Raw genomic sequence first — 26113 nt, 5'->3', positions numbered from 1 at the left:
TGGTAAATTAAAGAATTTTTTTTTCAATTTTTGTCTGGGACAGTGCACAGGTGAACACGGTAGAGACTTGTGAGACGACATTTCGAAGAAGCATAATAGTACTTACCAGAATAGACAGAGCAAGTAATGAGATGAGGTGAGAAAAATAGTGAAAGAGCAGCCCATTCAAGAGATAGTGTAGTCATGCTAAAAGAATGAGAGTTGGCAGGATAAGGAGATGGGCCTATGAAACTACAATAGGAGGCAACATTCTTAACGAAAAACCAAGAGAGAGGGATTGCTGAAGTGAATGAGTGAAGGAGAGAGAGGACAAGACTGGGATAGAGTGGAGAGTGCAATGTGGTGCCGGCCGGAGTGGCCGTGCGGTTCTAGCCGCTACAGTCTGGAGCCGGGCGACCGCTACGGTCGCAGGTTCGAATCCTGCCTCGGGCATGGATGTGTGTGATGTCCTTAGGTTAGTTAGGTTTAATTAGTTCTAAGTTCTAGGTGACTGATGACCTCCGAAGTTAAATCGCACAGTGCTCAGAGCCATTTGATCCATTTTTTGCAGTGTGGTGGGAGGACAGGGAAATATGGAGAGCCTGTTGTAAGCAGACCCAGCCAGGGGCTGGAAACCGAAGAAGAAGAAGATGATGATGATGGTGATGATGACGACGACAGTGGACAGTTTTAGTCCCCCAGCTCCGACAACAGTTTTCGGTAGATTTTCTCTCTGTCATCAGGCGAATTTTGCGACGTGAAATCCCCTCCCAAATATTTCCAATTGGGGCAACTTCTGCCCCATTCACACCCAACTGAGATATATGGCCTTAAATAACAATCTCGTTTCATACAAATTCCCTCATAACCCTAAAAAGCTGGGAATGAGGGCTGTATTGAATAAAAGTTCCCACGCACCACTCGCATCGTATGTGGAACACGCTGTATTAATGTCGGTAGCAGCGGGGGAAGTGGAAATACTGACTTTGGTTGAGTACGGTGGAAGGCCTTGGAACGGTTTTACATGCCTATGAACGTTAGTCCAGGCCGTTACGTCATTTCTAGCGAGACGCGTGCCCCGCAATGAACTTGTGACGTCACACTAGATATCACGCACGCCCTACTTCGCGAACGTTTGGTCCCGTGCACGGCCCGCGGGAAATCAATGTGTTAGTGAAAAGGCACCCATAAAAGTCTTAATTTTTTAGTGTGCAGGTTCCTTCATCTCAGCTACTGCGTTTAAAAGCGCAATTAAGAATTGTCAAATTCGTCTGAAATAGTTACTCGCTCCCCGCCAGATACGGCTGTTGGGACTCGTAAAGAGCTGCAGTGTCACGTGCTCACGTGCTGTGGTACGCGCCGCTGCCTGTCTTTCTCTTGGGCCTCGTGTCGAGCCGACGCTGGCAGTGGGCGCCTGCGGTTCCTAGCACGTGATGTGGCAGCGGCAGGCGGCGGCGCGTGACTCGTCGGGTGCTTACCAACTGAGTAATGCGGCCGAACAATGCGAGGCCGGGCGTTGTTGGTGGGGCACCTCTTGCGCAACTAGCATACACACAACACAACGTGTGATCGAGCGGCACTGTGTCAGTTGGACAAATAGGCAACAGCAGCTGACGGCCCTTATCTCCTGGTGCACACTCTGAAAGTGCAGTTGGTGACGCGTCAGGCGACGGTTCGCATACGATTCCTTGTCCTGCACAGAACACATTCCGGGCGATTCCTCATGGGGCACACACAGCTACGTCATCCGGGAACAAGGCGAGGCTCGCCCTTGCTTGTTATCGTTTCCGTTGTTGTGATCGTCAGTCTAATGACCGGTTTGACCCAGCTCTCCATTTTTGTCTATCGGAGGTGTAGCGCCATATAACGATCCTGCCTTGGAGGCGGTTAAGTGGGAGATGCGTCTCAGAGCTGGATAGTGACAGATGGTGACGCGAGACTGGACGCGCACGTAGTTTATGTATCAGCCGATAGAGGACAATACTGGATAGGCGACTGTGATTTTAGTTTCGATTGTGCCCACTAGAGTGCACTAAAGTAATAGAATGTTTTTCATAAACTGTTCTAGTATTTTCATAAAGTGCTAGTATGTCTTTTTGTGTAGGTAAAATATTATAAATGTGTTTTAGCACTATGAAAGATCCGTGAGTGTGGTTTAAGGTTAATACGAAGATAATTGTTTAACGAGTTATGTAGTAGGATTTAGTGTGGGAACATTTCGAAGAAGTATGGATATGGACAAAGGGGATTTTTGTAGAATAGATATGTAAATTAAGTTTATGGTAAAGGTAAAGTTAATTCAGGTATAAATAACAATAGTAAATAACTTTATGCATAAGCAAAACTTCAGCATATTAGATAATTACGTCGGTAGAAGTGCAGTCGTTAGGTTTACCATTTTGCGATTGGTTATTGATGAAAAGCGCGAATTGACGCGGGGGAAGGTTGTTTTGCTATTGGCTGTTTAGTAAACTGACCAATGGTAAAGTAATATTCTTCGGGCGCCTTTCTCTGCTGGTAGAGAAGACAGAGTATTCTAGAGAAGAGCGGGAGCCTAGCCATGAAACAGTTCGGACGTGTGTGGTAGTAGTAGTTCAGATGAAAACGATAAGCTGCCGCATCTAGCAGTGTTTTATACATCAAAAGTCTTGAAAAGTGACGGCATAATTATTCCGACGTGTGTGGAAATTTCGGAATTTTTAAGTGAATTTTGTGACGAGAGTGGCGTACTGAGCAGGTCGGTGGCTAAAAACTGTGACTGCATTTGGTACCGACAGACTTAATATTTGGCGAGCATTCTCAATCAAAAACAATCAGTATTTTTGTAGCTATTACGTTTTCGGGAAATGCAACACCATAAACTTGCTAACGTGAGTGAAAGGGATGGTGAGTGACTGTGTTAAGACTAGCACGGGCTTGGCAGTAATACTTGTTCACCTAAGTTTCAGAATATATTAATTGAGGACAAAATTTCCAACCTTTCATTTCTTGTGAAAACTTTCTCCCGAAACGTAGATTAGTGACTTTAATTGCAGCCTGGTTCACGTCCAAGTACAGTAGATTTCGCTCAGCTTCGCTACTGATGAAATGCTGAGACAATGTTCGCAGGTAGGTGCAGGTTCGTCGTAAAGGGCCAGAAAGAACTGCGCCGCCGCATATCCTGTGCAGGTTCCTTCATATCAGCTACTGCAGCCTAAATTCTCTGGAAACTGTTTACTATAGTGAAACCTTTGTCTCCCCCTACAGTTTTTATTCCCTCGCTTCCATCCGTCAGCAAATTCTTATTTGCTTACTTGATGCTACACGGTGCATCCTATCAACAGATCCCTTCCTTTAGTCGGGTTTTGCAAATATTACCAATTCACTTCAGTACCTCGTCATTAGTTATCCGATCTACCCATCTAATCTTCAGCATTTTTCTGTAGAACATTTCGAAAGCTTCTATTCCGTGGTGACTGAACTCTATTGTACACGTGTGATTTCTGTAGAAGGCTACACTCAATGTAAATGTTTACTAAAAGACTTCAACGTTTAAATTTTGCAACTTTCTTACGTAATAAAACCGTTGCCGGACCAAAACTCGAATCTGGGACCTCTGAATTTCGCAGGAAAGTGCTCTACCGAAGGTTTCGTTTCCCCCTCCATCCACAACACCTAGCCCGTTCTTGCGCTCGCCCTTTTTGGCTTTACTGGCCTGGTTTCTTCGCCATTCATAATGACCATGCAGAATGATGAAAATAATCTCAGAAGTTAATCTTTATTTTAAACGATTTATGTGGGAAATACAGTAATACCGTATCGACAGAAAAGTGTTGACTTTCTATGATACAAGAACCTATCAGATGTCTAACTGTAGTAAATGGCCAGATTTTCGAATAATAATTACATTTCAAATATTTTAGATGTACTGTCAGCTACCAGCATGAAGAAGACTTAAGTCATAAACTTAATCAGTCCAAGCAAATATCTGGCTCAATCAATTGATATTTGGAAAAACATAACACCCGAAAGGCCAGAGCTACATTCTATACCGCAGCGGTAGACCGTATGCGACACTCTGGTTCTCACTTGACGTTCACTCTCAGCAGCAATAGGAAAATTAAAGAGAAATAGTTCAGCTATTTCGAGAGTGGATCATGTCGGAAACGAAGACATTCGGAGGGAATTAGTTTTATTTCCATAAATGAGAAGCTCACAAGAGATAGAACTGCAAACGTCCCATTGATAAAATGAAGGATCTGAGAGCTCCCAGAAAATGCTGTGATACCAACCTGCTGGGAAAAGAGCTCATGGAAGCCTGTGGAAACGGCGGAGTGACTAACTAGCGGAATATCGCATGACGCCAGAACGCACATTTTGCGATAGCCCTGTATGGAAGAAGAACTGTCGTTATAAACTTATGTGATGTTTAAAGAGGCAAAAAATATATACCTCGAAGAGTGAAATTAGCTTCAAAAAAGGAACATAAAAATTCACTTGACGCCTTCCTGAAAGACAATCTCCACTCATTCCAAATTAATGATATAAGTGTAGACCAGATGTGGCTTGAATTCAAAGAAATATTATCGGCAATAATTGAGAGATTTATACGAAATAAATTAAAAAACGACGGAGCTGATCTTCCTTAGTACACAAAACGGGTTAGAACACTGTTGCAGAAACAACGAAACAAACATGCCAAATTTAAACAGACGCAAAATCCCCAAGATTGGCGATCTTTTACAGAAGCTCGAAATTTAGCGCGGACTTCAATGTGAGATGCTTATAACAGTTTATACGACGAAACTTTGTCTCGAAACCTGGCAGAAAATCCAAAGAGATTCTACTCGTATGTTAACGGCAAGAAACAATCAATGCCTTCTCTGCGCGATAGCAATGAAGATACTATCGAAGACAGTACTGCCAAAGCAGAGTTACTGAACACAGCCTTCCGAAATGCCTTCACAAAAGAAGACGAAGTAAATATTCCAGAATTCGAATCTAGAACAGCTGCCAACATGAGAAACGTAGAAGTAAATATCCTCGGAGTAGTGAAGCAACTTAAATCACTTAATAAAATCAAGTCTTCTGGTCCAGACTGCATACCAGTTAGGTCCCTTTCGGAGCACGCTGATGCATTAGCTCCATACTTAACAATCATATACAACCGTTCGCTCGACGTAAGTTCTGTACCCAAAGACTGGAAAGTTGCACAGGTCACAGCAACATTCAAGAAAGGTAGTAGGAGTAAGCCACTAAATCGCAGGCCCATATCGTTGACGTCGATATACAGCAGGATTTTGGAATATATATTGTGTTCAAACATTATGAATTACCTCGAAGAAAACTGTCTATTCACACAAAATCAACATGGGTTTAGAAAACATCGTTCCTGTGAAACACAACTAGCTCTTTATTCACGTGAAGTGTTGAGTGCTATTGACAAGGGAGTTCAGATCGATTTCATATTTATGGATTTCCAGAAGGCTTTTGACACTGTACCACAGAAGTGGCTTGTAGTGAAATTGCGTGCTTATGGAATGTCGTCTCAGTTACGTGACTGGATCTGTGATTTCCTGTCGGAGAGGTCACAGTTCGTAGTAACTGACGGAAAGTAATCGAGTAAAACAGAAGTGATTTCTGGAGTTCCCCAAGGTAGTGTTATAGGCCCTTTGCTGTTCCTGATCTATATAAACGATTTTGGAGACAATCTGAGCAGTCGTCTTAGGTTTTTTTGCAGATGACGCTGTCGTTCATCGACTAATAAAGTCATCCGAAGATCAAAACAAATTGCAAAATTATTTAGGAAAGATATCTGAATGGTGCGAAAAGTGGCAGTGGACCCTAAATAACGAAAAGTGTGACGTCATCCACATGAGTGCTACAAGGAATTCGTTAAACATCGGTTTCACGATAAATCAGTCTAATCTAAAAGCCGTAAATTCAACTAAATACCTACAATTACAAACAACTTCAATTGGAAGGAACACACAGGAAACGTTGTGGGGAAGGCTAACCAAAAACTGCGTTTTATTGGCAGGACACTTGGAAAGCGTAACAGATCTTCTAAGGAGACTGCCTGCAATACGCTTGTCCGTCCTCTTTTAGAATACTGCTGCGCGGTGTGGGATCCTTACCAGATAGGACTTACAGAGTACATCGAAAAATTTCAAAGAAGCGCCACACGTTTTGTATTATCGCGAAATATGGGAGGGAGTATCAGAAATGATACAGGATTTGGGCTGGACATCATTAAAAGAAAGGCTTTTTTCGTTGCGACGCAATCTTCTCACGAAATTACAATTAGCGACTTTCTCCTCTGAATGCGAAAATATTTTGTTGACACCGACCTACATAGGGAGGAACGATCACCACGATAAAATGAGAGAAATCAGAGCCGTACAGAAAGATATAGGTGTTCGTTCTTTCCGCGCGCTATGAGAGATTGGAATAATAGAGAATTGTGAAGGTGGTTCGACGAACCCTCTGCCAGGCACTTAAATGTGATTTTCAGAGTATCCATGTAGATGTAACTGCCAGAGTTGTTGGAGTCGTGTGTGTCGCAGAGGCAGACAGTTTTTTTCCTCGAGCTATATGAATAGCAAGGATGAAATTTTTGGAGTGAGAGGTTATCTAATGTTGGTACAGAACCCAGATTGCACTTCTGGGAGTTGGACATGAAAGGGAGCCACTAAATGATAGGGGGTGAGACAGGCTAAAGCACTGTCTCCCGTATTATTCAGGGGTAAGGAAGCAGTAAAGGAAATGATGGAGACGACAAAGTAGGAGATATATCAGTTGATCGGGATAGCAAGAGTCTTGGGAAGAGGTAATAAGATGAACACTGACGAAAGTAAAGCAAGAGTAATGCAGTGTTGTCGAATTATGCGAGGCTGTGCAGAGGAAGTAAAATTACGAAATGAGACAGTAAAAGTAGTACAGGAGTAGTTATTTGGGCAGCAAACTAAGCGACGATGGCTAAAGCAGATGGGATATAAAATGCAGACAGTAACAAGACAACTGAAATACGTTAATATCGAATACGGATGTTAATCTAAATTGAAATTTTCACTTTGCGGTGGAGTGTGCGCTGATTTGAAACTTCCTGATAGATTAAAACTTTCTCGTGCCGGCATTCGAACCTAGAACCTCCGCTTTTCGCGGTCAATTGCACTGCCTCCTCCTCCTCTTGTTCTTCTTTCTTTTAATCTGTTTCTCCGTCGTTTTTCTTCAGCACTTCCATGTGGATGTCGCATTATACCTCACGAATTACGGTGATGAACATTTCTCCGTTTTCATTTATTTATTTTTATTACAGATGTTGCCCCCGCACCTGACCGAACACGGTGAACTACTGTGTTCCTGGCCAGCACCCAGTTTAAAAAAGATTTGTATTTTATTTTTTCTGCGGCAGACAAACATCCGTTTTCCTATTGACAAGGAAACAACAACAGATGTGCAGAACATATTCGGTCATATATATTTATATTTTTTCTGAACAGAATAAGCAAAGAGCAAGCAGTTAATGAGACATCAGTTCAGAGTGATGCCTGGAGGATCATAGTTTTTGTCCTATCATGATTAATTTCGACAATAATAATATTAATAAAACAATAATAAAGGTCGACTAAAGAGTTCCCGTTCGAAGGGCGTAGAGTCCAGGATCGGTATGCCAATCAGGCAGGATCACCGTGAGCAGTGCGGCACTCATCCCACCGACGCAACACGTTAAAAATACTGTTAGGTAAAAAAACGGTGTCCTGCTGCGTGGGGAAGTCCGTAACTGCCTGCTGCACATCCCCGTCCGACAGAAATCGTCGACCACACAAGGCCTTTTCTGAGGGACCGAATGAGTGACAATTGCACAGGGCAGAGATCAGAACTACAGTGCGAGTGCTCTAAAGTCTCCACATTGAGTTTACCTAACTTCTGCGTTACGACATTTGCGATTTGGGGACGTTCGTTATGAAGCAGCAGGGAGGAGCTTGGCGCTGTTTTTCCGGACGGTTCGCCTTAATTGCTGGCCGTAATTCCTCCAGCGTTGCACAGTCCCGTTCCCCAGGAGAAACAGGTTCCTTCAAATCAATAAGCAATGGGCTCCGGTAATCAAAGAACAGGGCGTGCATCACCTTTCCAGCAGATGGCTGGCTCCTTAACTTCTTGGGAAGAGCGGACGATGGATGACACCACTGCATCCTCGACGTTTTCGAGTCCGGTTCCCAGTGGTGGCAGCAGCTTTCGTCGCCTGCAACAATGTGCTCAAGGAATGTATTGCCTTTAGCACTGAAACGCATCAGATGCTTCAGGCAAACAGCTGTCCGGTTTGCTTTTTCTTCGGCATTCAGTGCTCGGGGTATCCACTGGCTGAAGACCTTATGGCAGCTAAACTCTTGTCGGATTATGTGTTGCATACTACCGAAGGTGATGTTGAGATCCTTTGCTAGCGCATGAATTGTTATGCGCCGGTCCTCCCTAATCGCATCAACCGCCTACTTGTTACTGTCCGTAATCAATGAGGCTGGTCTCCCAGATCGAGTGGCATCTTGTGCCGAATCGCGACCAACACCGACCTTGGCGTACCGTTTGACAGCGTTGATTTTCGCAGACATGCTGCTCCAAACACACTCTTCGTTTTCCGATGGAAATGGAAATGAGCGTTTGGCGTCATTGGCCGGGAGGCCCCTTACGGGGCAGGTCCGGCCGCCTTGGTGCAGGTCTTATTACATTCGACGCCACATTAGGCGACCTGCGCGCCGGATGGGGATGAAATGATGAAGACAACACCCAATCCCCGAACGGAGAAAATCCCCGACCCAGCCGGGAATCGAACCCGGGCCCCTTTAGGACGGCAGTCCGTCGATGGACGTCTACCAGTGTTTGACCTTCGGCAGCCAAGAAAAGAACTACAGCATATGGAGCCTGTTTGAACGCGTTTGGTAATAACGTCACCAGATTTAATGTTTTGTCATTTAACACATGCACGTAGGAAAGACACGAACGCCACATTACACCCTTGGCTACATATCGATGCTTATGTGCCCGCTTCTCAGTCGCGCTGCGTTGCATATATGTTGAAGCAACGCCATGAAATGAAAACTTTTTCATCTCCCCTTGTAACAATCATAATTTGGAAAATCACATTGAATGGCAGGAATACATCTACATCTACATCTACATTTATACTCCGCAAGCCACCCAACGGTGTGTGGCGGAGGGCACTTTACGTGCCACTGTCATTACCTCCCTTTCCTGTTCCAGTCGCGTATGATTCGCGGGAAGAACGACTGTCTGAAAGCCTCCGTGCGCGCTCTAATTTCTCTAATTTTACATTCGTGATCTCCTCGGGAGGTATAAGTAGGGGGAAGCAATATATTCGATACCTCATCCAGAAACGCACCCTCTCGAAACCTGGCGAGCGCCTCTCTTGCAGAGTCTGCCACTTGAGCTTGTTAAACATCTCCGTAACGCTATCACGGTTACCAAATAACCCTGTGACGAAACGCGCCGCTCTTCTTTGGATCTTCTCTATCTCCTCGGTCAACCCGATCTGGTACAAATCCCACACTGATGAGCGATACTCAAGTATAGGTCGAACGAGTGTTTTGTAAGCCACCTCCTTTGTTGATTGACTACATTTTCTAAGGACTCTCCCAATGAATCTCAACCTGGAACCCGCCTTACCAACAATTAATTTTATATGATCGTTCCACTTCAAATCGTTCCGCACGCATACTCCCAGATATTTTACAGAAGTAACTGCTACCAGTGTTTGTTCCGCTATCATATAATCATACAATAAAGGATCCTTCTTTCTATGTATTCGCAATACATTACATTTGTCTATGTTAAGGGTCAGTTGCCACTCCCTGCACCAAGTGCCTATCGGCTGCAGATCTTCCTGCATTTCGCTACAATTTTCTAATGCTGCAACTTCTCTGTATACTACAGCATCATCCGCGAAAAGCCGCATGGGACTTCCGACACTATCTACTAGGTCATTTATATATATTGTGAAAAGCAATGGTCCCGTAACAATCCCCTGTGGCACGCCAGAGGTTACTTTAACGTCTGTAGACGTCTCTCCATTGATAACAACATGCTGTGTTCTGTTTGCTAAAAACTCTTCAATCCAGCCACACAGCTGGTCTGATATTCCGTAGGCTCTTACTTTGTTTATCAGGCGACAGTGCGGAACTGTATCGAACGCCTTCCGGAAGTCAAGGAAAATAGCATCTACCTGGGAGCCTGTATCTAATATTTTCTGGGTTTCATGAACAAATAAAGCGAGTTGGGTCTCACACGATCGCTGTTTCCGGAATCCATGTTGATTCCTACATAGTAGATTCTGGGTTTCCAGAAATGACATGATACGCGAGCAAAAAACATGTTCTAAAATTCTACAACAGATCGACGTCAGAGATATAGGCCTATACTTTTGTGCATCTGCTCGACGACCCTTCTTGAAGACTGGGACTACCTGTGCCTTTTTCCAATAATTTCGAACCTTCCGTTCCTCTAGAGACTTGCGGTACGCGGCTGTTAGAAGGGGGTAAGTACTGTCGCGTACTCTGTGTAGAATCGAATTGGTATCCCGTCAGGTCCAGTGGACTTTCCTCTGTTGAGTGATTCCAGTTGCTTTTCTATTCCTTGGACACTTATTTCGATGTCAGCCATTTTTTCGTTTGTGCGAGGATTTAGAGAAGGAACTGCAGTGCGGTCTTCCTCTGTGAAACAGCTATGGAAAAAGGTGTTTAGTATTTCAGCTTTACGCGTGTCATCCTCTGTTTCAATGCCATCATCATCCCGGAGTGTCTGGATATGCTGTTTCGAGCCACTTACTGATTTAACGTAAGACCAGAACTTCCTAGGATTTTCTGTCAAGTCGGTACATAGAATTTTACTTTCGAATTCACTGAACGCTTCACGCATAGCCCTCCTTACGCTAATTTTGACATCATTTAGCTTCTGTTTGTCTGAGAGGTTTTGGCTGCGTTTAAACTTAGAGTGAAGCTCTCTTTGATTTCGCAGTAGTTTCCTAACTTTGTTGTTGGACCACGGTGGGTTTTTCCCGTCCCTCACGGTTTTACTCGGCACGTACCTGTCTAAAACGCATTTTACGATTGCCTTGAACTTTTTCCATAAACACTCAACATTGTCAGTGTCGGAACAGAAATTTTCGTTTTGATCTGTTAGGTTGTCTGAAATCTGCCTTCTATTACTCTTGCTAAACAGATAAACCTTTCTCCCTTTTTTTATATTCCTACTAACTTCCATATTCAGGGATGCTGCAACGGCCTTATGATCACTGATTCCCTGTTCTGTACATACAGAGTCGAAAAGTTCGGGTCTGTTTGTTATCAGTAGGTCCAAGAGGTTAGCTCCACGAGTCGGTTCTCTGTTTAATTGCTCGAGGTAATTTTCGGATAGTGCACTCAGTATAATGTCACTCGATGCTCTGTCCCTACCACCCGTCCTAAACATCTGAGTGTCCCAGTCTGTATCTGGTAAATTGAAATCTCCACCTAAGACTATAACATGCTGAGAAAATTTATGTGAAACGTATTCCAAATTTTCTCTCAGTTGTTCTGCCACTAATGCTGCTGAGTAGGGAGGTCGGTAAAAGGAGCCAATTATTAACCTAGCTCGGTTGTTGAGTGTAACCTCCACCCATAATAATTCACAGGAACTATCCACTTCTATTTCACTACAGGATAAACTACTACTAACAGCGACGAACACTCCACCACCGGTTGCATGCAATCTATCCTTTCTAAACACCGTCTGTACCTTTGTAAAAATTTCCGCAGAATTTATCTCTGGCTTCAACCAGCTTTCTGTACCTATAACGATTTCGGCTTCGGTGCTTTGTATCAGCGCTTGAAGTTCCGGTACTTTACCAACGCAGCTTCGACAGTTTACAATTACAATACCGATTGCTGCTTGGTCCCCGCATGTCCTGACTTTGCCCTGCACCCGTTGAGGCTGTTGCCCTTTCTGTACTTGCCCAAGGCCATCTAACCTAAAAAACCGCCCAGCCCACGCCACACAACCCCTGCTACCCGTGTAGCCGCTTGTTGCGTGTAGAGGACTCCTGACCTATCCAGCGGAACCCGAAACCCCACCACCCTATGGCGCAAGTCGAGGAATCTGCAGCCCACACGGTCGCAGAACCGTCTCAGCCTCTGATTCAGACCCTCCACTCGGCTCTGTACCAAAGGTCCGCAGTCAGTCCTGTCGACGATGCTGCAGATGGTGAGCTCTGCTTTCATCCCGCTAGCGAGACTGGCAGTATCCACCAAATCAGACAGCCGCCGGAAGCCAGAGAGGATTTCCTCGGATCCATAGCGACACACATCATTGGTGCCAACATGAGCGACCACCTGCAGATGGGTGCACCCTGTACCCTTCATGACATCCGGAAGGACCCTTTCCACATCTGGAATGACTCCCCCCGGTATGCACACGGAGTGCACATTGGTTTTCTTCCCCTCTCTTGCTGCCATATGCCTAAGGGGCCCCATTACGCGGCTGACGTTGGAGCTCCCAACTACCAGTAAGCCCCCCCCTCTGCGACCGCCCGGATCTTGCAGACTGAGGGGCACCCTCTGGAACAGGACAAGCAGCCATGTCAGGCCGAAGATCAGTATCAGCCTGAGACAGAGCCTGAAACCAGTTCGTCAGACAAACTGGAGAGGCCTTCCGCCGGAATGTCTTTCGGCCCCTGCCACACCTTGAGACGACCTCCCACTCTACCACAGGTGAGCGATCAGCCTCAATGCGGGCAGTATCCCGGGCAACCACAGTCGTAGTCCGATCGGGGGATGCGTGGGACGTCATGTGAAATCCAGGCAGCGTAAACTGGACATAAATAGAGCTGGATCGGGACAGCAAAACAAGAAAACTCACAACAATTCACCATCCACTTCACCTCCGCAGTAACGTCGACAAGGCTGTAGTTCGCCCAGAAAACCAACCGATAGAAGACTCTTACAGTTTAGGCAGAGGAAGAAAAGGAACACACATTGGCACACTATGCTAAAGACTGCTAAGAATCGGCTCTGATTGAAGTCAACAACGGAGAGCTTCCCATGATACATCAAATCAAGAATCAAATTTCGTGGCAGCTCGCGTAGTAAAGCTGTGCATGTGCAGTTTTTGGAGGACAGCAAAGTCCAAATAGGAAAACAAAAAGAAAGGCCTGGTCTTGGTTGACCAATGGAACCCTAAAAAGGAAACAGAAGGACTCGTCCTTGCTGCGAAGGGATAAGCCATGAGAACCAACGTCTTCTAAGCCAGAATCGAGAAATCAGCAGAAGATCCGAGATGCATTCTCTGCAAAGAAACTGAGGAGACAGTCGACCACATTTGAGCTGTTGCAAAAGGATCCCTCTGACTATTTACAACCACAGGCTCGATGCTGTGGCACAAACGATCCTCTGGAACTTATGCCAGAATTAGCGTTTCCGGTGACAAAACTGTTCGGACCACAAGCTGTCGGAAAAGAACATGCCAAAGTACTGGGGGATTTCTGATTTCAGACAGACCTAATGTTTAAACACAGTACACAAGAAATCGCAATGGCGGGGAAAAATGAAGTTTGAAACATTGACGCTACCGTTCTAGGTGATAGTAGAATCGACGAAAAAAGCAGGTCCCATCGATTGTCGGTACACTGGGAGCAGTGCCAAAGGGTATTAGTGGGTACTTTAAAACCGCTGGCACTGATAAAATATCCATCTGGCAACCACCAAAAACGTCACTTTATTGGAATCGACACGAATTATTCGTTGATATATCATAGGGTCCTTAACAATTGGGAAGTGTCCGACTTGTGATAAAATGCGAAATCCAGCAAAGTCATCTCATATGCTGAGTTTCGTTTTATAATAATAATAATTACAGTTATAATAACTACTTCAGTGCATTTACGTCTGAAGTACACTACTGACCATTAAAATTGTTACACCACGGAGATGACGTGCTACAGACGCGAAATTTAACCGACAGGAAGAAGATGCTGTGAGATGCAAATTATTAGCGTTTCAGAGCATTCACACAAGGTTGACGCTGGTGGCGACACCTACAACGCGCTGGCATGAGGAAAGTTTCCAACCGATTTCTCATACACAAACAGCAGTTGACCGGCGTTGCCTGGTGAAACGTCGTTGTGATGCCTCGTGTAAGGATGACAAATGCGTACCATCACGTTTCCGACTTTGGTAAAGGTCGGATTGTAGCCTATCGCGATTGCGGTTTATCGTATCGCGACATTGCTGCTCGCGTTGGTCTAGATCCAATGGCTGTTAGCAGAATATGGAATCGGTGGGTTCAGGAGGGTAATACGGTACGCCGTGCTGGATCCCAACGACCTCGTATCACTGGCAGTCAAGATGACGGACATCTTATCCGCATGGCTGTAACGGATCGTGCAACCACGTCTCGATCCCTGAGTCAACAGATGGGAACGTTCGCAAGGCGACAACCATCTGCACGAACAGTTCGACGACCTTCGCAACAGCCTGGACTATCAGCTCGGAGACCATGGCTGCGATTACCCTTGACACTGCATCACAGACAGGAGCGCCTGCGATGGTGTGCTCAACGACGAACCTGGGTGCACGAATGGCAAAACGTCATTTTTCCGGATGAATCCAGATTCTGTTTACAGCATCATGATGGTCGCATCCGTGTTTGGCGACATCGCGGTGAACGCACATTGGAAGCGTCTATTCGTCATCGCCATACTGGTGTATCACCCGGCGTGATGGTATGGGGTGCGATTTGTTACACGTCTCTGTCACCTCTTGTTCGCATTGACGGCACTTTGAACAGTGGACGTTTCATTTCAGATGTGTTACGACCCGTGGCTCTGCCTCTGTACGGGTCTGTCTGGATACAGAAAATGTTCGACTGCTGCCCTGGCCAGCACATTCTCCAGATCTCTCACCAATTGAAAACGTGTGGTCAATGGTGGCTGAGCAACTGGCTCGTCACAATACGCCAGTCACTACTCTTGATGAACTGTGGTATCGTGTTGAAGCTTCATGGGCAGCTGTACCTGTACACGCCATCCAAGCACTGTTTGACTCAATGCCCAGGCGTATCAAGGCCGTTATTACGGCCAGAGGTGGTTGTTCTGGGTACTGATTTCTCAGGATCTATGCTCCCAAATTGCGTGAAACTGCCATCACATGTCAGTTCTAGTATAATATAATTGTCCAATGAATACCCGTTTACCATCTGCATTTCTTCTTGGTGTAGCAATTTTAAATGGCCAGTAGTGTAAAATAATAATACGTAATTGAAACTCATATTGTGATGAACGCGGCACTACACGGACGTTTGATTGTGTCAGTGGCTGACTACAGCATGTTGCAGCAAGTTGGGTAATGCATGAAGCGTGGTGTTTGATTCTCGAAGACGGATGGTAACCGGTCGCAGAGCCTTAAAATCCAATAGCAGAGCGAGACACCTATAAAGGTGTGGTAATAAACCGGGGGTAATACTCCGAAAAAGCGCGGCTGCCATGGTCTACCCGATTACTCTGCTCCATGTTTCAATGCTTAAGTTACTTCAGACGAATGTAATGAATTCTCCTTAAATGCTTCATCCGATCGCTTTCTCTATCCTTCTCCCAGCTGAGCTCCGTCTCTAATCACATCACTGTCTACTAGAAGCTATGCTAAGGTTTCCTTTTGTCTGATCTTCTAACGCCCCAGCCTTTCTTCCCGAGTTTTCTCTCACTATATTTTCTCCGGTATGTATCTGAACTCCTTCTCCAACTACCCACAACTTGTTTGAAAATCTGTTCCACTCTTTCCGCATTCTGGAACCATACGTGTGAATGACGCGCACTACGGGAGTGTTTACTGTACCTGCCAGGCGCCGATGTCCTTGACTCTGCGGGCCATCGGCCTCTGGTAGACGCGACACAGCTTGAAGGCGTCGGCGCGGATCTCGATGACGTTGTTGAAGACGGCCCAGAAGGCGGCGATGGGGTACGCCGACGAGAACAGGAACACGTAGCCGAACTGCACGAACATCTCCAGGTAGTCGTCGTACGTGCCCTGCAGACAGGACAATAGTGTTTCACGTATATATCCTCAATACGTGTGTCAGCGGTTTAAAGTACATCAAGGAGAAGAGAAAAGGAGATGGCATGTACTCAATAACTGATTACCTCAGGGCTCTGTTCTTGCTCCAGTGTTATTCAACCTCTACACAGCTGACCTGCCGAATTTGACCTGCCGAAAATTTCAATATGCAGATGATCTGCAATTTCATATCAGAGTGAAAACCTTTCAGAATGTGAAGAACACCTAACTAACAGCCTTACTAAACTTTATGAGTATTTTGAGACATGGTGACTGAGACCAAATGTTTCTAAAACCGAGGTGAGCCTGTTCCTCCTCTCTAATCGTCTTTCATCAGCAAAGATCAGTCCACAGTTCGGCCCTCTTGGCACAGTCAGATACAACGAAAGTCTAAAATACCTGGGAGTCACTCTGGACGGAACTTTAACATACAAAAAACACCTTTCCAACTTGGCCAAGAAGATATAAACACGAGTGAACCTTGTGAGAAAGCTGGCAAGCAGTACATGGGGAGCAACCACATCAGTTCTCCGAGGAGCATCCCATGCACTGGTATACTCTGCAGCAGAATACTGTGCACCAGTTTGGCTCCGAAGCACCCACGTAGCGAAAGTAGACGTCAAACTGAACTCAGTTATGAGAGTAATTAGTGGTACAGTCCGGCCTACACCTACTTGCTGGCTACCAGTGCTTTCAAACATCTGTCCACCAGACCTCCGTCGAAAGGCTGCTCTTTCCAACCTCTGTCAGCAAGTTTCTGAAAACAACTCGATCCCTCTTCATGACGATTTGCTATCACTGCCCAGGAAACGCCTCAAATGTAGAATACCAGCATATGAAATGGGAGTCCAAATGCTATCCACAGGATTCGACCAGGACGCAGGGTGGAAACGTCAGTAGCAAGCTACAAGAACCCGAAACCACGAACTTGTAGACAATCCAACAGTTCCAGGCTTCCACCAACCAAGGGAAGAGTGGGTGCAGTTAAACAGACATCCGACCGAAGAGGGTAGGTGCCAATACAACATGTACAAGTGGGGCTTTTCAAGTGACAGCGTGTGTGACTGTGGTGACACCCAAACAATGAGCCACATTGTGAGTGACTGTCCAACCAGACGCTCCTCTGGTGGCATTGAGAAGCTCCATCAAACATCCCACGAGGCACTCCTCTGGATCGAGTCCATCAACATCCGAGTGTAGTCGGAGCCGTTTTAAAACTTGTGTACTATATATAATTTCACATGTTCATTTATATATATATATATATATATATCTTTGTGTTTCTAAATGTGTATTACTGTAATTGATGCATACGATGATAATAATAATAATAATAATAAGCGATAAATCTGAACAGCGTAATCCCATAACTGTCTTTTCGGGCTTTTCCAGCGATGCAACTAATCGATGAATAGCTGGGAATTCAATTGGATCTGAATTTGGCGAATAACTGCTATAGTGGTGCTGTACAAGACGAAAATAGGAAGATCCAGGCCATCATACGGTCTTATAGCATTGTCCGTTAGCGGTAATTTCAAATGTTAGTAACAATTACTCAAAAATGTCCTAGATCTTTAGTTTTAGTCTGAAACATAATATAGTACTTTCCAAAAGAAACTTATTAGCTACTGTTACAAAAAAATGTATGCTAACGTTACAAGAAATTGAGGAAAATACACTGACGGAAAAAAAATATCGAAACACCAAGGAGGAGTTGTACGACATATACGAAAGTTGGTAGGCGTGTTTGCACATCTGAAAGATGGTTATTCAAATTTAGGGTCAGTCGAATAATAGTGGCGTCAGAAGTGCCACTATGAGGATGAAAAACAAGTAACCGCTGTAAAGGTCGTGTGCGTTAGTCACTTCTGAGATTGGACGTGGCGAACTGATGTTCGTCAAGGATGTCTTTAAGGCGACAAGGACGCTATTATCAATACCTCAGTTTGAACGGGGTCATATAATAGGACTGTAATAGTACAGAAAGACTCGGCAACAATGTAGCCACTGTACATGATTGCTGGAGTGGTGGTCACGAGCACATATGGTCGCAAGACGACCAGGCTCCGGACGGCCACGTGGCACTAACGAAAGGGAAGACCATCGTTTTCGACGTATGGCTCTGAGGCATCGTACTGCATCTGAATCAGCAATCTGAGCAGCTATTGACATCACAATGACAACTACCTGGTACAAATCTGTTACAGCAAGCACAGATCCGAGCCCGACTCCCTATAGCCTACTTTCCAGTGACCCCAAACCGGCCCGCCGAAGTGGCCGTGCGGTTCTAGGCGCTGCAGCCTGGATCCGCGAGACCGCTACGGTCGCAGGTTCGAATCCTGCCTCGGGCATGGATGTGTGTGATGTCCTTAGGTTAGTTAGGTTGAAGTAGTTCTATGTTGTAGGGGACTGAAGACCTCAGAAGTTGAGTCCCATAGTGCTCAGAACCATTTGACCCCAAACCACCGCCATTTACGACTTCAGTAGAGTCAAGCGAGAGCCCACTTCAGGGCTGGGTGGAAGTCTGCTGTGTTTCCTGATAAAAGCTGGTTCTGCCTCGGTGCCACTAACGGCCGCGTGTTTGTTAGAAGGAAGATGGCCAGTTGAGGGCCTGCAACCAACATCTCTGAGCGTTAAACACGATGGACTTACACCTGGAGTTAGGGTCTGGGGGTGTGATTTCATATGATAGCAGGAGTACACTCGTGGATATCCCACGCGACCTGACTGCAAATTTGTACGATAATCTGGCGATTCACCCTGTTTTTCTGCCATTCATGAGCAGAATTCCAGGTGGTGTTTTCCAACAGGATAACGCTCTCCCATGTACCGCTTTGTAACCCAACATGCTTCACAGAGTGTCGACATGTTGCCTTGGGCTGCTCGATCACCATATCTGTCTCCCGTTGAGCACGTCCGGGACATCCACAAACAGCCTTAACCGTCCCCAAAATTGACCGACCAAGTGCAGCAGGCGTTAAACTCCATCCCACGGACTGACATCTGGCACATATATATCAGAACGCACGCCCGTTTGCATGCTTCCATTCAACATTCTGGTTGTTACATCGGTTATTAATGTACCAGCATTTCACATCTGCAGTGGCTTGTCTCGCGCTTACATTAACTTATCTTGCAACGTTAATCACTAAATGATGTCACCTGAATAAATGTATTTCCGAAATTTCATTACTCTACGTTAATTATTTTTTGGCGTTGCGATTTTTTTCCGTCAGTGTATTTTTTTTACTCCAGCTGTTTAAACAGCCAGAAACACTAACACATTTGGAGCGAAAAAATGTATGAAGATTCTTTAATTTTCTAGACGCATGTGATACACATTTCATCATGAAAAGAGACTTACTTCGCACAAAAAAATAAAATACTGTAAGAAGTGTGTAATTGTTTCATCTGCGCAACGAAAAATGTCGTCGATGATGAATTTGCTTACTGTTGGACCTCTTAGAAACATCCAGTGAGAAACTTGTTAAGAAAGTTATGAAATTAAATTTGGTAGCTTCTGTGGCATCGATACTGTGTCGTGGCAACTATGAACGAAATTTACTCCATACGCGACAGCGATCGAAAACTTGCACGATACCGCTAGGATTTCGATCGAGAATAATTCCTATCGCCCTAACGGATTATGTCTGCAGCTCTTAAAAACGCTTCGTCACTACACCCAACATATAAAACACCGATATTCGCTATAAGAAAACTTCTGCAGACATTTTCGTGCCACCACTTTTCCCGGGGCTTTGTAATACATATTCGTTCGAATGATTTTGCTAAACTCAAGTTTTTTCCAGGTGGATCACAGGACTATTGTCTTCCGTATGCAGTAAATGCATAGCCCACAAAAATTTAACTCTGGAGGTTGACATAGCCTCTCATTCCAAAAGAAATTTGCGTCCTTGTGGATCATTAAAACGTTCTTCAAAATGGTTCAAATGGCTCTGAGCACTATGGGACTTAACTTCTGAGGTCATCAGTCCCCTAGAACTTAGAACTACTTAAACCTAACTAACCTAAGGACATCACACACATCCATGCCCGAGGCAGGATTCGAACCTGCGACCGTAGCGGTCACGCGGTTCCAAACTGAAGCGCTTAGAACCGCACGGCCACACCGGCCGGCTTAAAACGTTCTGTCGTATGTGTAGTTACAGAGTACAGCTGAGTGTAATGGATTCGTGTATAGTGCAGTGTTATCTTTGAGTTGAATGATGATGATGGTGACGATGACGACGACGACGACGACGACGACAACAAAAGATAGAAAGTGAAACCCGATGCCAGCCAGCATTTAGCCTACTTCTCTCTAAGAGCACCACGGCAGCCGACGAGCTTAACGTCAACATTGTCACCTGTTCTCACTTCATGGGACACTAAGGAGAGGTTTGGAATTTAATCCAAGAGACCAAGACATGTGTGCAAAGACGAGTTATCAGGTACTTTGCGCCGTCACCTCTTTACCGATTGCAGAGCAACACACACACACACACACACACACACACACACACACACCTGTAAATGACCAAAACGTACCCCATTCGTACAAACTAATATGTAATATGAATATAAAGAGACTCGTACCACATCATTACGATTAATATCAAACAAATGATTCATGGAATATAAAACTAACAGACAAGTGCAGACGTTCTTGCTTTATTAAATTTCGACCAAAAAGTATATATGCGATTCGCATGGGAAGTACTGTCTGGAAAATTCTAGAGGAGAGTTTTCACTCGTCTCATATTATTCTGTATCAGATATTAAACAAGGGTTACTTTCAGACTATAATCACATTTTATTCATGGTTTCTTAAGGAACAAATTGACCTCATGACTGCCATATTGTGGACTGACGAAGCAACTTTCAAATCTAATGTCACGGCAAATATGCACAGTGATCACTATTGGTCAGAAGATAACCGACATTGATTACGTAAGTAAAACCATGAATACCAGGTGTGGACTCGTCTATGATGAAATTATCAGACGTTATAAATTTTGATAAACCAAGCGGTATTAGAATTTCTCCAACATGAGCTGACCGAGTTGACAGATGATGATCCACCAGCAAGACGGTTGTCCGGCGTATGATTACTTGCTAGCCGGGCGTAACTCAAAATTTTTCCTTGTTAATGAATTGGTAGAGACGGGCCAGTAACTTTGCCACCATTTTCATCACGTTTGAGTCCCTTGATTATATCTCTTGTGGGACACATTAAGGACATTGTGTATCAGCAGTGACCTGCAATGCACGATGACAGAACTAATGACGCATGGTGTACTGCTGTACGCTCACAGATGCACAGATTGTTCAGAGTATTCAAACTGCACAAACACAAGCATGGCAAAGCTAAGAGCAAGGTGCAAACCGTTCTTAACACCTGTCACCACACAGCAAAACGATGATTTTCTAATAATCTGTTATGTTTAGAAATGGCAAATAAAGGTTTTTTAAAGTTACAAGCGTGACACGAAGTTATTCCATCATTGCGACGTTAAAAAGCACGTAAGTTATCATAAAAAATTGCTTTTTCTTTCCTTCAACGTTGCTGAAACGGTCAGCGCTAGGAAGAGATTTTGTGATCAATAAAATAGCACAAAATGCAAAAATAACTTTAGACAAAAATGGCAGTTGATTTTTCAAAAGGTACTAAGTTTTTCCATGTTACCATTCGAAACTCTACTGTTGAAATCGTTCAATTTCCAGCATATACCAGACAACCTAAGTTCTCCGATCTCTTAACCCTTTTCGGTTTGCCTGAAACCTTACGAGAAGAAGTGTCTGAAAGGTAGGTTTGAACATCTTGTACAAAAATAATTACGGGAAGTAATGTCAAAACAACCTTTGCACTCAATTACTTGTTACAATAACTGGAAGAATCTGTAATAGACGCACTGAGTTTTACATAAAGAACAGTGAAAGAAGAAGCATATATCGTTACTCCAGAAGTAACGTCAAGGTCTTTCTTGGGTACTACTGCCCTTGCATCCATTTAAGCGTGTCACTTCATACTACACTGAAATACTTATGGCCCTAGAATTCACCAGTTTTCAGCATGACGTTTGCTAGATATTACAGATGAAGATAAACATGAAGAGATTTGCGACGTGTCGACTATCGTTTACGTGCAGAAATGGTTCTATAATTTTCCGATTACGAGAATACATGTTACATATTATCATAACACATACGTATCATTATTTCATCTCCCAGTACCTACTGCAAGCTACATCTTTCTGAATCTGCTTAGTGTATTCATCTCTTTGTCTCCCCCTACGATTTTTCTCTCCACGCTGCCCTCCAATACTAAATTGGTGATCCTTGATGCCTCAGAACATGTCCTACCAACCGATCCCTTCTTCTATTTACGTTGTGCCACAAGTTTCTCTTCTCCCCTATTCTGTTCAATACTTCCTCATTAGTTATGTGGTCTACCCATCTAATCTTCGGAATTTTTCTGTAGCACCACATTTCGAAAGCTTCTATTCTCTTCTTCAAATGGATCAAATGGCTCTGAGCACTATGAGACTTAACATCTGAGGTCATCAGTCCCCTAGACTTAGCTCTACTTAAACCTAACTAACCTAAGGACATCACACACATCCATGCCCGAGGCAGGATTCGAACCTGCGACCGTAGCGGTCGCGTGGTTCCAGACTGTAGCGCCTTATTCTCGTCTTGTCTAAACTATTTATCGTCCATGTTACATTTCCATACATGACTACTCTCCATACAAATACTTTCAGAACTGACTTTCTGACATTTAAATCTATACTCGATGTTAACGAATTTCTCTTCTTCAGAAATGCTTTTCTTGCCATAGGCAGTCTACACTTTATATCCTCTCTACTTCGACCATCATCAGTTATTTTGCTCCCGAAATAGCAAAACTCATCAACTACTTTAAGTGTCTCATTTCCTAATCTAATTCCCTCTTAATTCTTAAAGCTTTTTGAATAAAGCAAGTGTTATACATATTGTGCATCTTCATTCTTCTTGTCTTCATATCTGCAGATCTCTGCCGCTACAGGGCTCTGAATTGTAGCGTGTAGAAGGGCAGTGTGTAATGGAACTATGTCTGTGCGTGAGAAACACGTGCAAGAATCGAGTTTCGAATTCGAAGAGTTCGTCCCCGTATGGAGTACCCTGTCCTTCAGCATGACAATGGCAGACCACACACAAGGGCTGCGGTATCTGCAACGATCCGACGCCTTCGGTTCACTGCCGTCGATTATCCTCCGTACAGTCCGATTTCCATCAGTTTCCGGAACCTGAAGAACACCTTCGAGGACTTCACTTTGATAGTGGTGAAGCGGCGTAAGCAGAGGTGAGGTTGTGGCCCCGTCAACAAAGTCAAACATTCTACAGTCACGGTATCAACAAACTGGTCTCTCGTTGGGACAAATGTGTTCGTAGCCACGTTTACTATCTTGAGAAATAAATATGTACACACAATAAAGAGGTAGAACGTTAATAATGTTTGTGTTCCTTTAAAAGCTTTAAAAGTTTTCACATAAGACATTCGGAGGTATTACTTTTCAGTACGCCGTCGTACTCTGTTACCATTCGATTCACACCACAGACAATTACTGTTAGAACTACCCTCATACAAGGCGAAAACTTACTCTACTACTCTTACAATAAGCAGTAACAGAATTCTTAAAAAACAAAAACAAAATGAAGCGAGTTTCTGATTCGATTGACGTAATCGAAATGTTAGCTGAACTGTTTGTAATGGTGCTACGTACAGTGTGATACGGAAATGACTTGTCGAATTTAAATGTCCAGACTGCTCTACCGCTTGATGCTGTCAGCCCTTTTACAGAATTGTCTGTAAGCTTTTTCGACAAATTTCTGATGTTCATTAAAGCGTTCACATGCCGTTGCTACTCTCAGGAAGCCAAGCGAATAGCAAGAAATGACGGGTCGCAGGAATCTGTGCAGAAAAGCGAAGAAGACAGGGAGAGGAAAGAAAAGGAAGGTAAATTATTAACGTTCTACTATCATTTACATCATTAAACGGCGGTGGCAGTAGCTTACGTAAAAAACGACGGTGGAACAAATCGGCCGCGTCATAATTGCGGATCATTTAAAGTTTCGTCTGAAGTTTTTGTTTTGTAAATAAAACTGCCTTTTCCTGCTGCTAGTTGCTTTATTTATCCCATACGCGTTTCGCCTTCTCCTGTTCGAAGGCATCATCAGTGGTACCTATAACGATACAGTTTTGTTAGTTATTGATTATCAAACAGTTCACTTCGCGATTTGTTGTAAAAAAAAGTAATTACTTACTATTTGCTGATCTGTGTTTCCTCACATCTGGTCTGGAGGTCGCACTACCACTTTTATCACTGCCATATAATAACATCTGCGTGTTCTCACCTTCCACACACTGTTCACCATGTTTCTCACTTTTTTGTGGTGGACTATTTTTCTTTTCTCACTCCATACAACTATTTCGTCGTACACTGCTTTTCACAGCGTAAATATTGCGAATCCATTACTTGTTTCATCTTCATTGGTGTAACGAGTGGCTGAAAACTTTGGTGACAGCTGCTTTTACTTATCGGACTTATCGTTTTAATATTCTGTGAAGGGGTTCATGGATGAGTGAAAAAATGTTGGGTTCTATTATTATTACACTGGACAATATTATTATATCAATTTTTGCGAACGTTATTCTATTATTTTATCTATTAGTGTAAATAATGATTTGCTTGGCATGTGTACTTGGTCATTCATGTCAAGCAATTCATTATTTAAACTAATAGATAAAATAATAGAATAACGTTCGCAAAGAGTACTAATATAAGAATACTGTGCAATGTAATAATAATAGAACCCAACATCTTTACACTCACTCATCCATGGGCCCCTCCACAGAATATTAAAACGTTAAGTCAAAACAGGTGTCACCAAAGTTTTCAGCCACTCGATAACAGCTAGTACACCCCCCCATAAACAGAAGTTAGTATCGAACGTATACTTCGTTAGATAGGCAAAAAATGGTTCAAATGGCGCTGAGCACTATGGGACTTAACATCTACGGTCATCAGTCCCCTAGAACTTAGAACTACTTAAAGCTCACTAACCTAAGGACATCACACAACACCCAGCCATCACGAGGCAGAGAAAATCCCTGACCCCGCCGGGAATCGAACCCGGGAACCCGGGCGTGGGAAGCGAGAACGCTACCGCACGACCACGAGATGCGGGCTTAGATAGGCAAGAAAGAGGCATACATACCAATGAAGATGAAACAAGTAATGGAGTCGCAATATTTACGCTGTGAGAAGCAGTGTACGACGAAATAGTTGTATCGAGTGACAAAATAACAATAGTCCACCACAAGAAATAGTGAGAAAAATGGTGAACAATGTGTGGAAGGCGAGAACACAAAGATGTTATTATATGGCAGTGATAAAAGTGGTAGTGCGACCTCCAGACCAGATGTGAGGAAACGCAGATCAGCAAATCGTGTTTAATTATTTTTTTTTTTTTACAACAAATCGCGAAGTGAACTGTTTGATAATCAATAACTAAAAAAACTGTATCGTCATAGATACCACTGATGATGCCTTAAAACAGGAGAAGGCAAATAAAGTAACTAGCAGCAGGAAAAGGCAGTTTCTTATTCACAAAACAAATATTTATATGTTTGCTGCGGAGGATGGCCACACAAACAAACTTGTTCGTCTGAAGTTGTTTATGCAATCTACATCTAAACAAATCAGGGACGATAGTAGAAACACTACAACAGTTCTCCACGTCCCATCGGGGGTTGAGAGGGGGGGAGGGCAGAGGGGGGGAGGGGAGGGAGAGAGAGGGGAGGAGGGGGAGGGGAGGAGGGGGAGGGTGGGGGAGGGGGAGAGAGAGAGAGAGGGAGAAAGAGAGAGAGAGGGAGGGAGGGAGAAAGAGAGAAAGAGAGAGAGAGGGAGGGAGGGAGAAAGAGAGAGCGAGGGAGAAAGAGAGAGAGAGCGAGGGAGAAAGAGAGAGAGAGCGAGGGAGAAAGAGAGAGCGAGGGAGAGAAAGAGAGAGAGAGGGAG

General features: G+C 44.1%; 1 protein-coding gene across 3 annotated transcripts in view; it reads right to left on the bottom strand.

The window, feature by feature from the left end:
• LOC124777475 (anoctamin-10) overlaps nucleotides 1-26113 on the bottom strand; it is a 306085-nt gene that overhangs the window by 29083 nt on the left and 250889 nt on the right. For all 3 annotated transcript variants that reach the window (XM_047252902.1, XM_047252903.1, XM_047252904.1), the window contains one exon: nucleotides 15834-16025. In XM_047252902.1, coding sequence (XP_047108858.1) covers nucleotides 15834-16025 — 192 coding nt within the window. The remainder of the gene's footprint in view (nucleotides 1-15833; nucleotides 16026-26113) is intronic.

Source organism: Schistocerca piceifrons, chromosome 2 (assembly GCF_021461385.2).
Source record: "Schistocerca piceifrons isolate TAMUIC-IGC-003096 chromosome 2, iqSchPice1.1, whole genome shotgun sequence".
Lineage (NCBI taxonomy): Eukaryota > Metazoa > Arthropoda > Insecta > Orthoptera > Acrididae > Schistocerca > Schistocerca piceifrons.
Note: the sequence above shows the minus strand (reverse complement) of the source record. Positions and strands in the feature narration are given on the sequence as shown.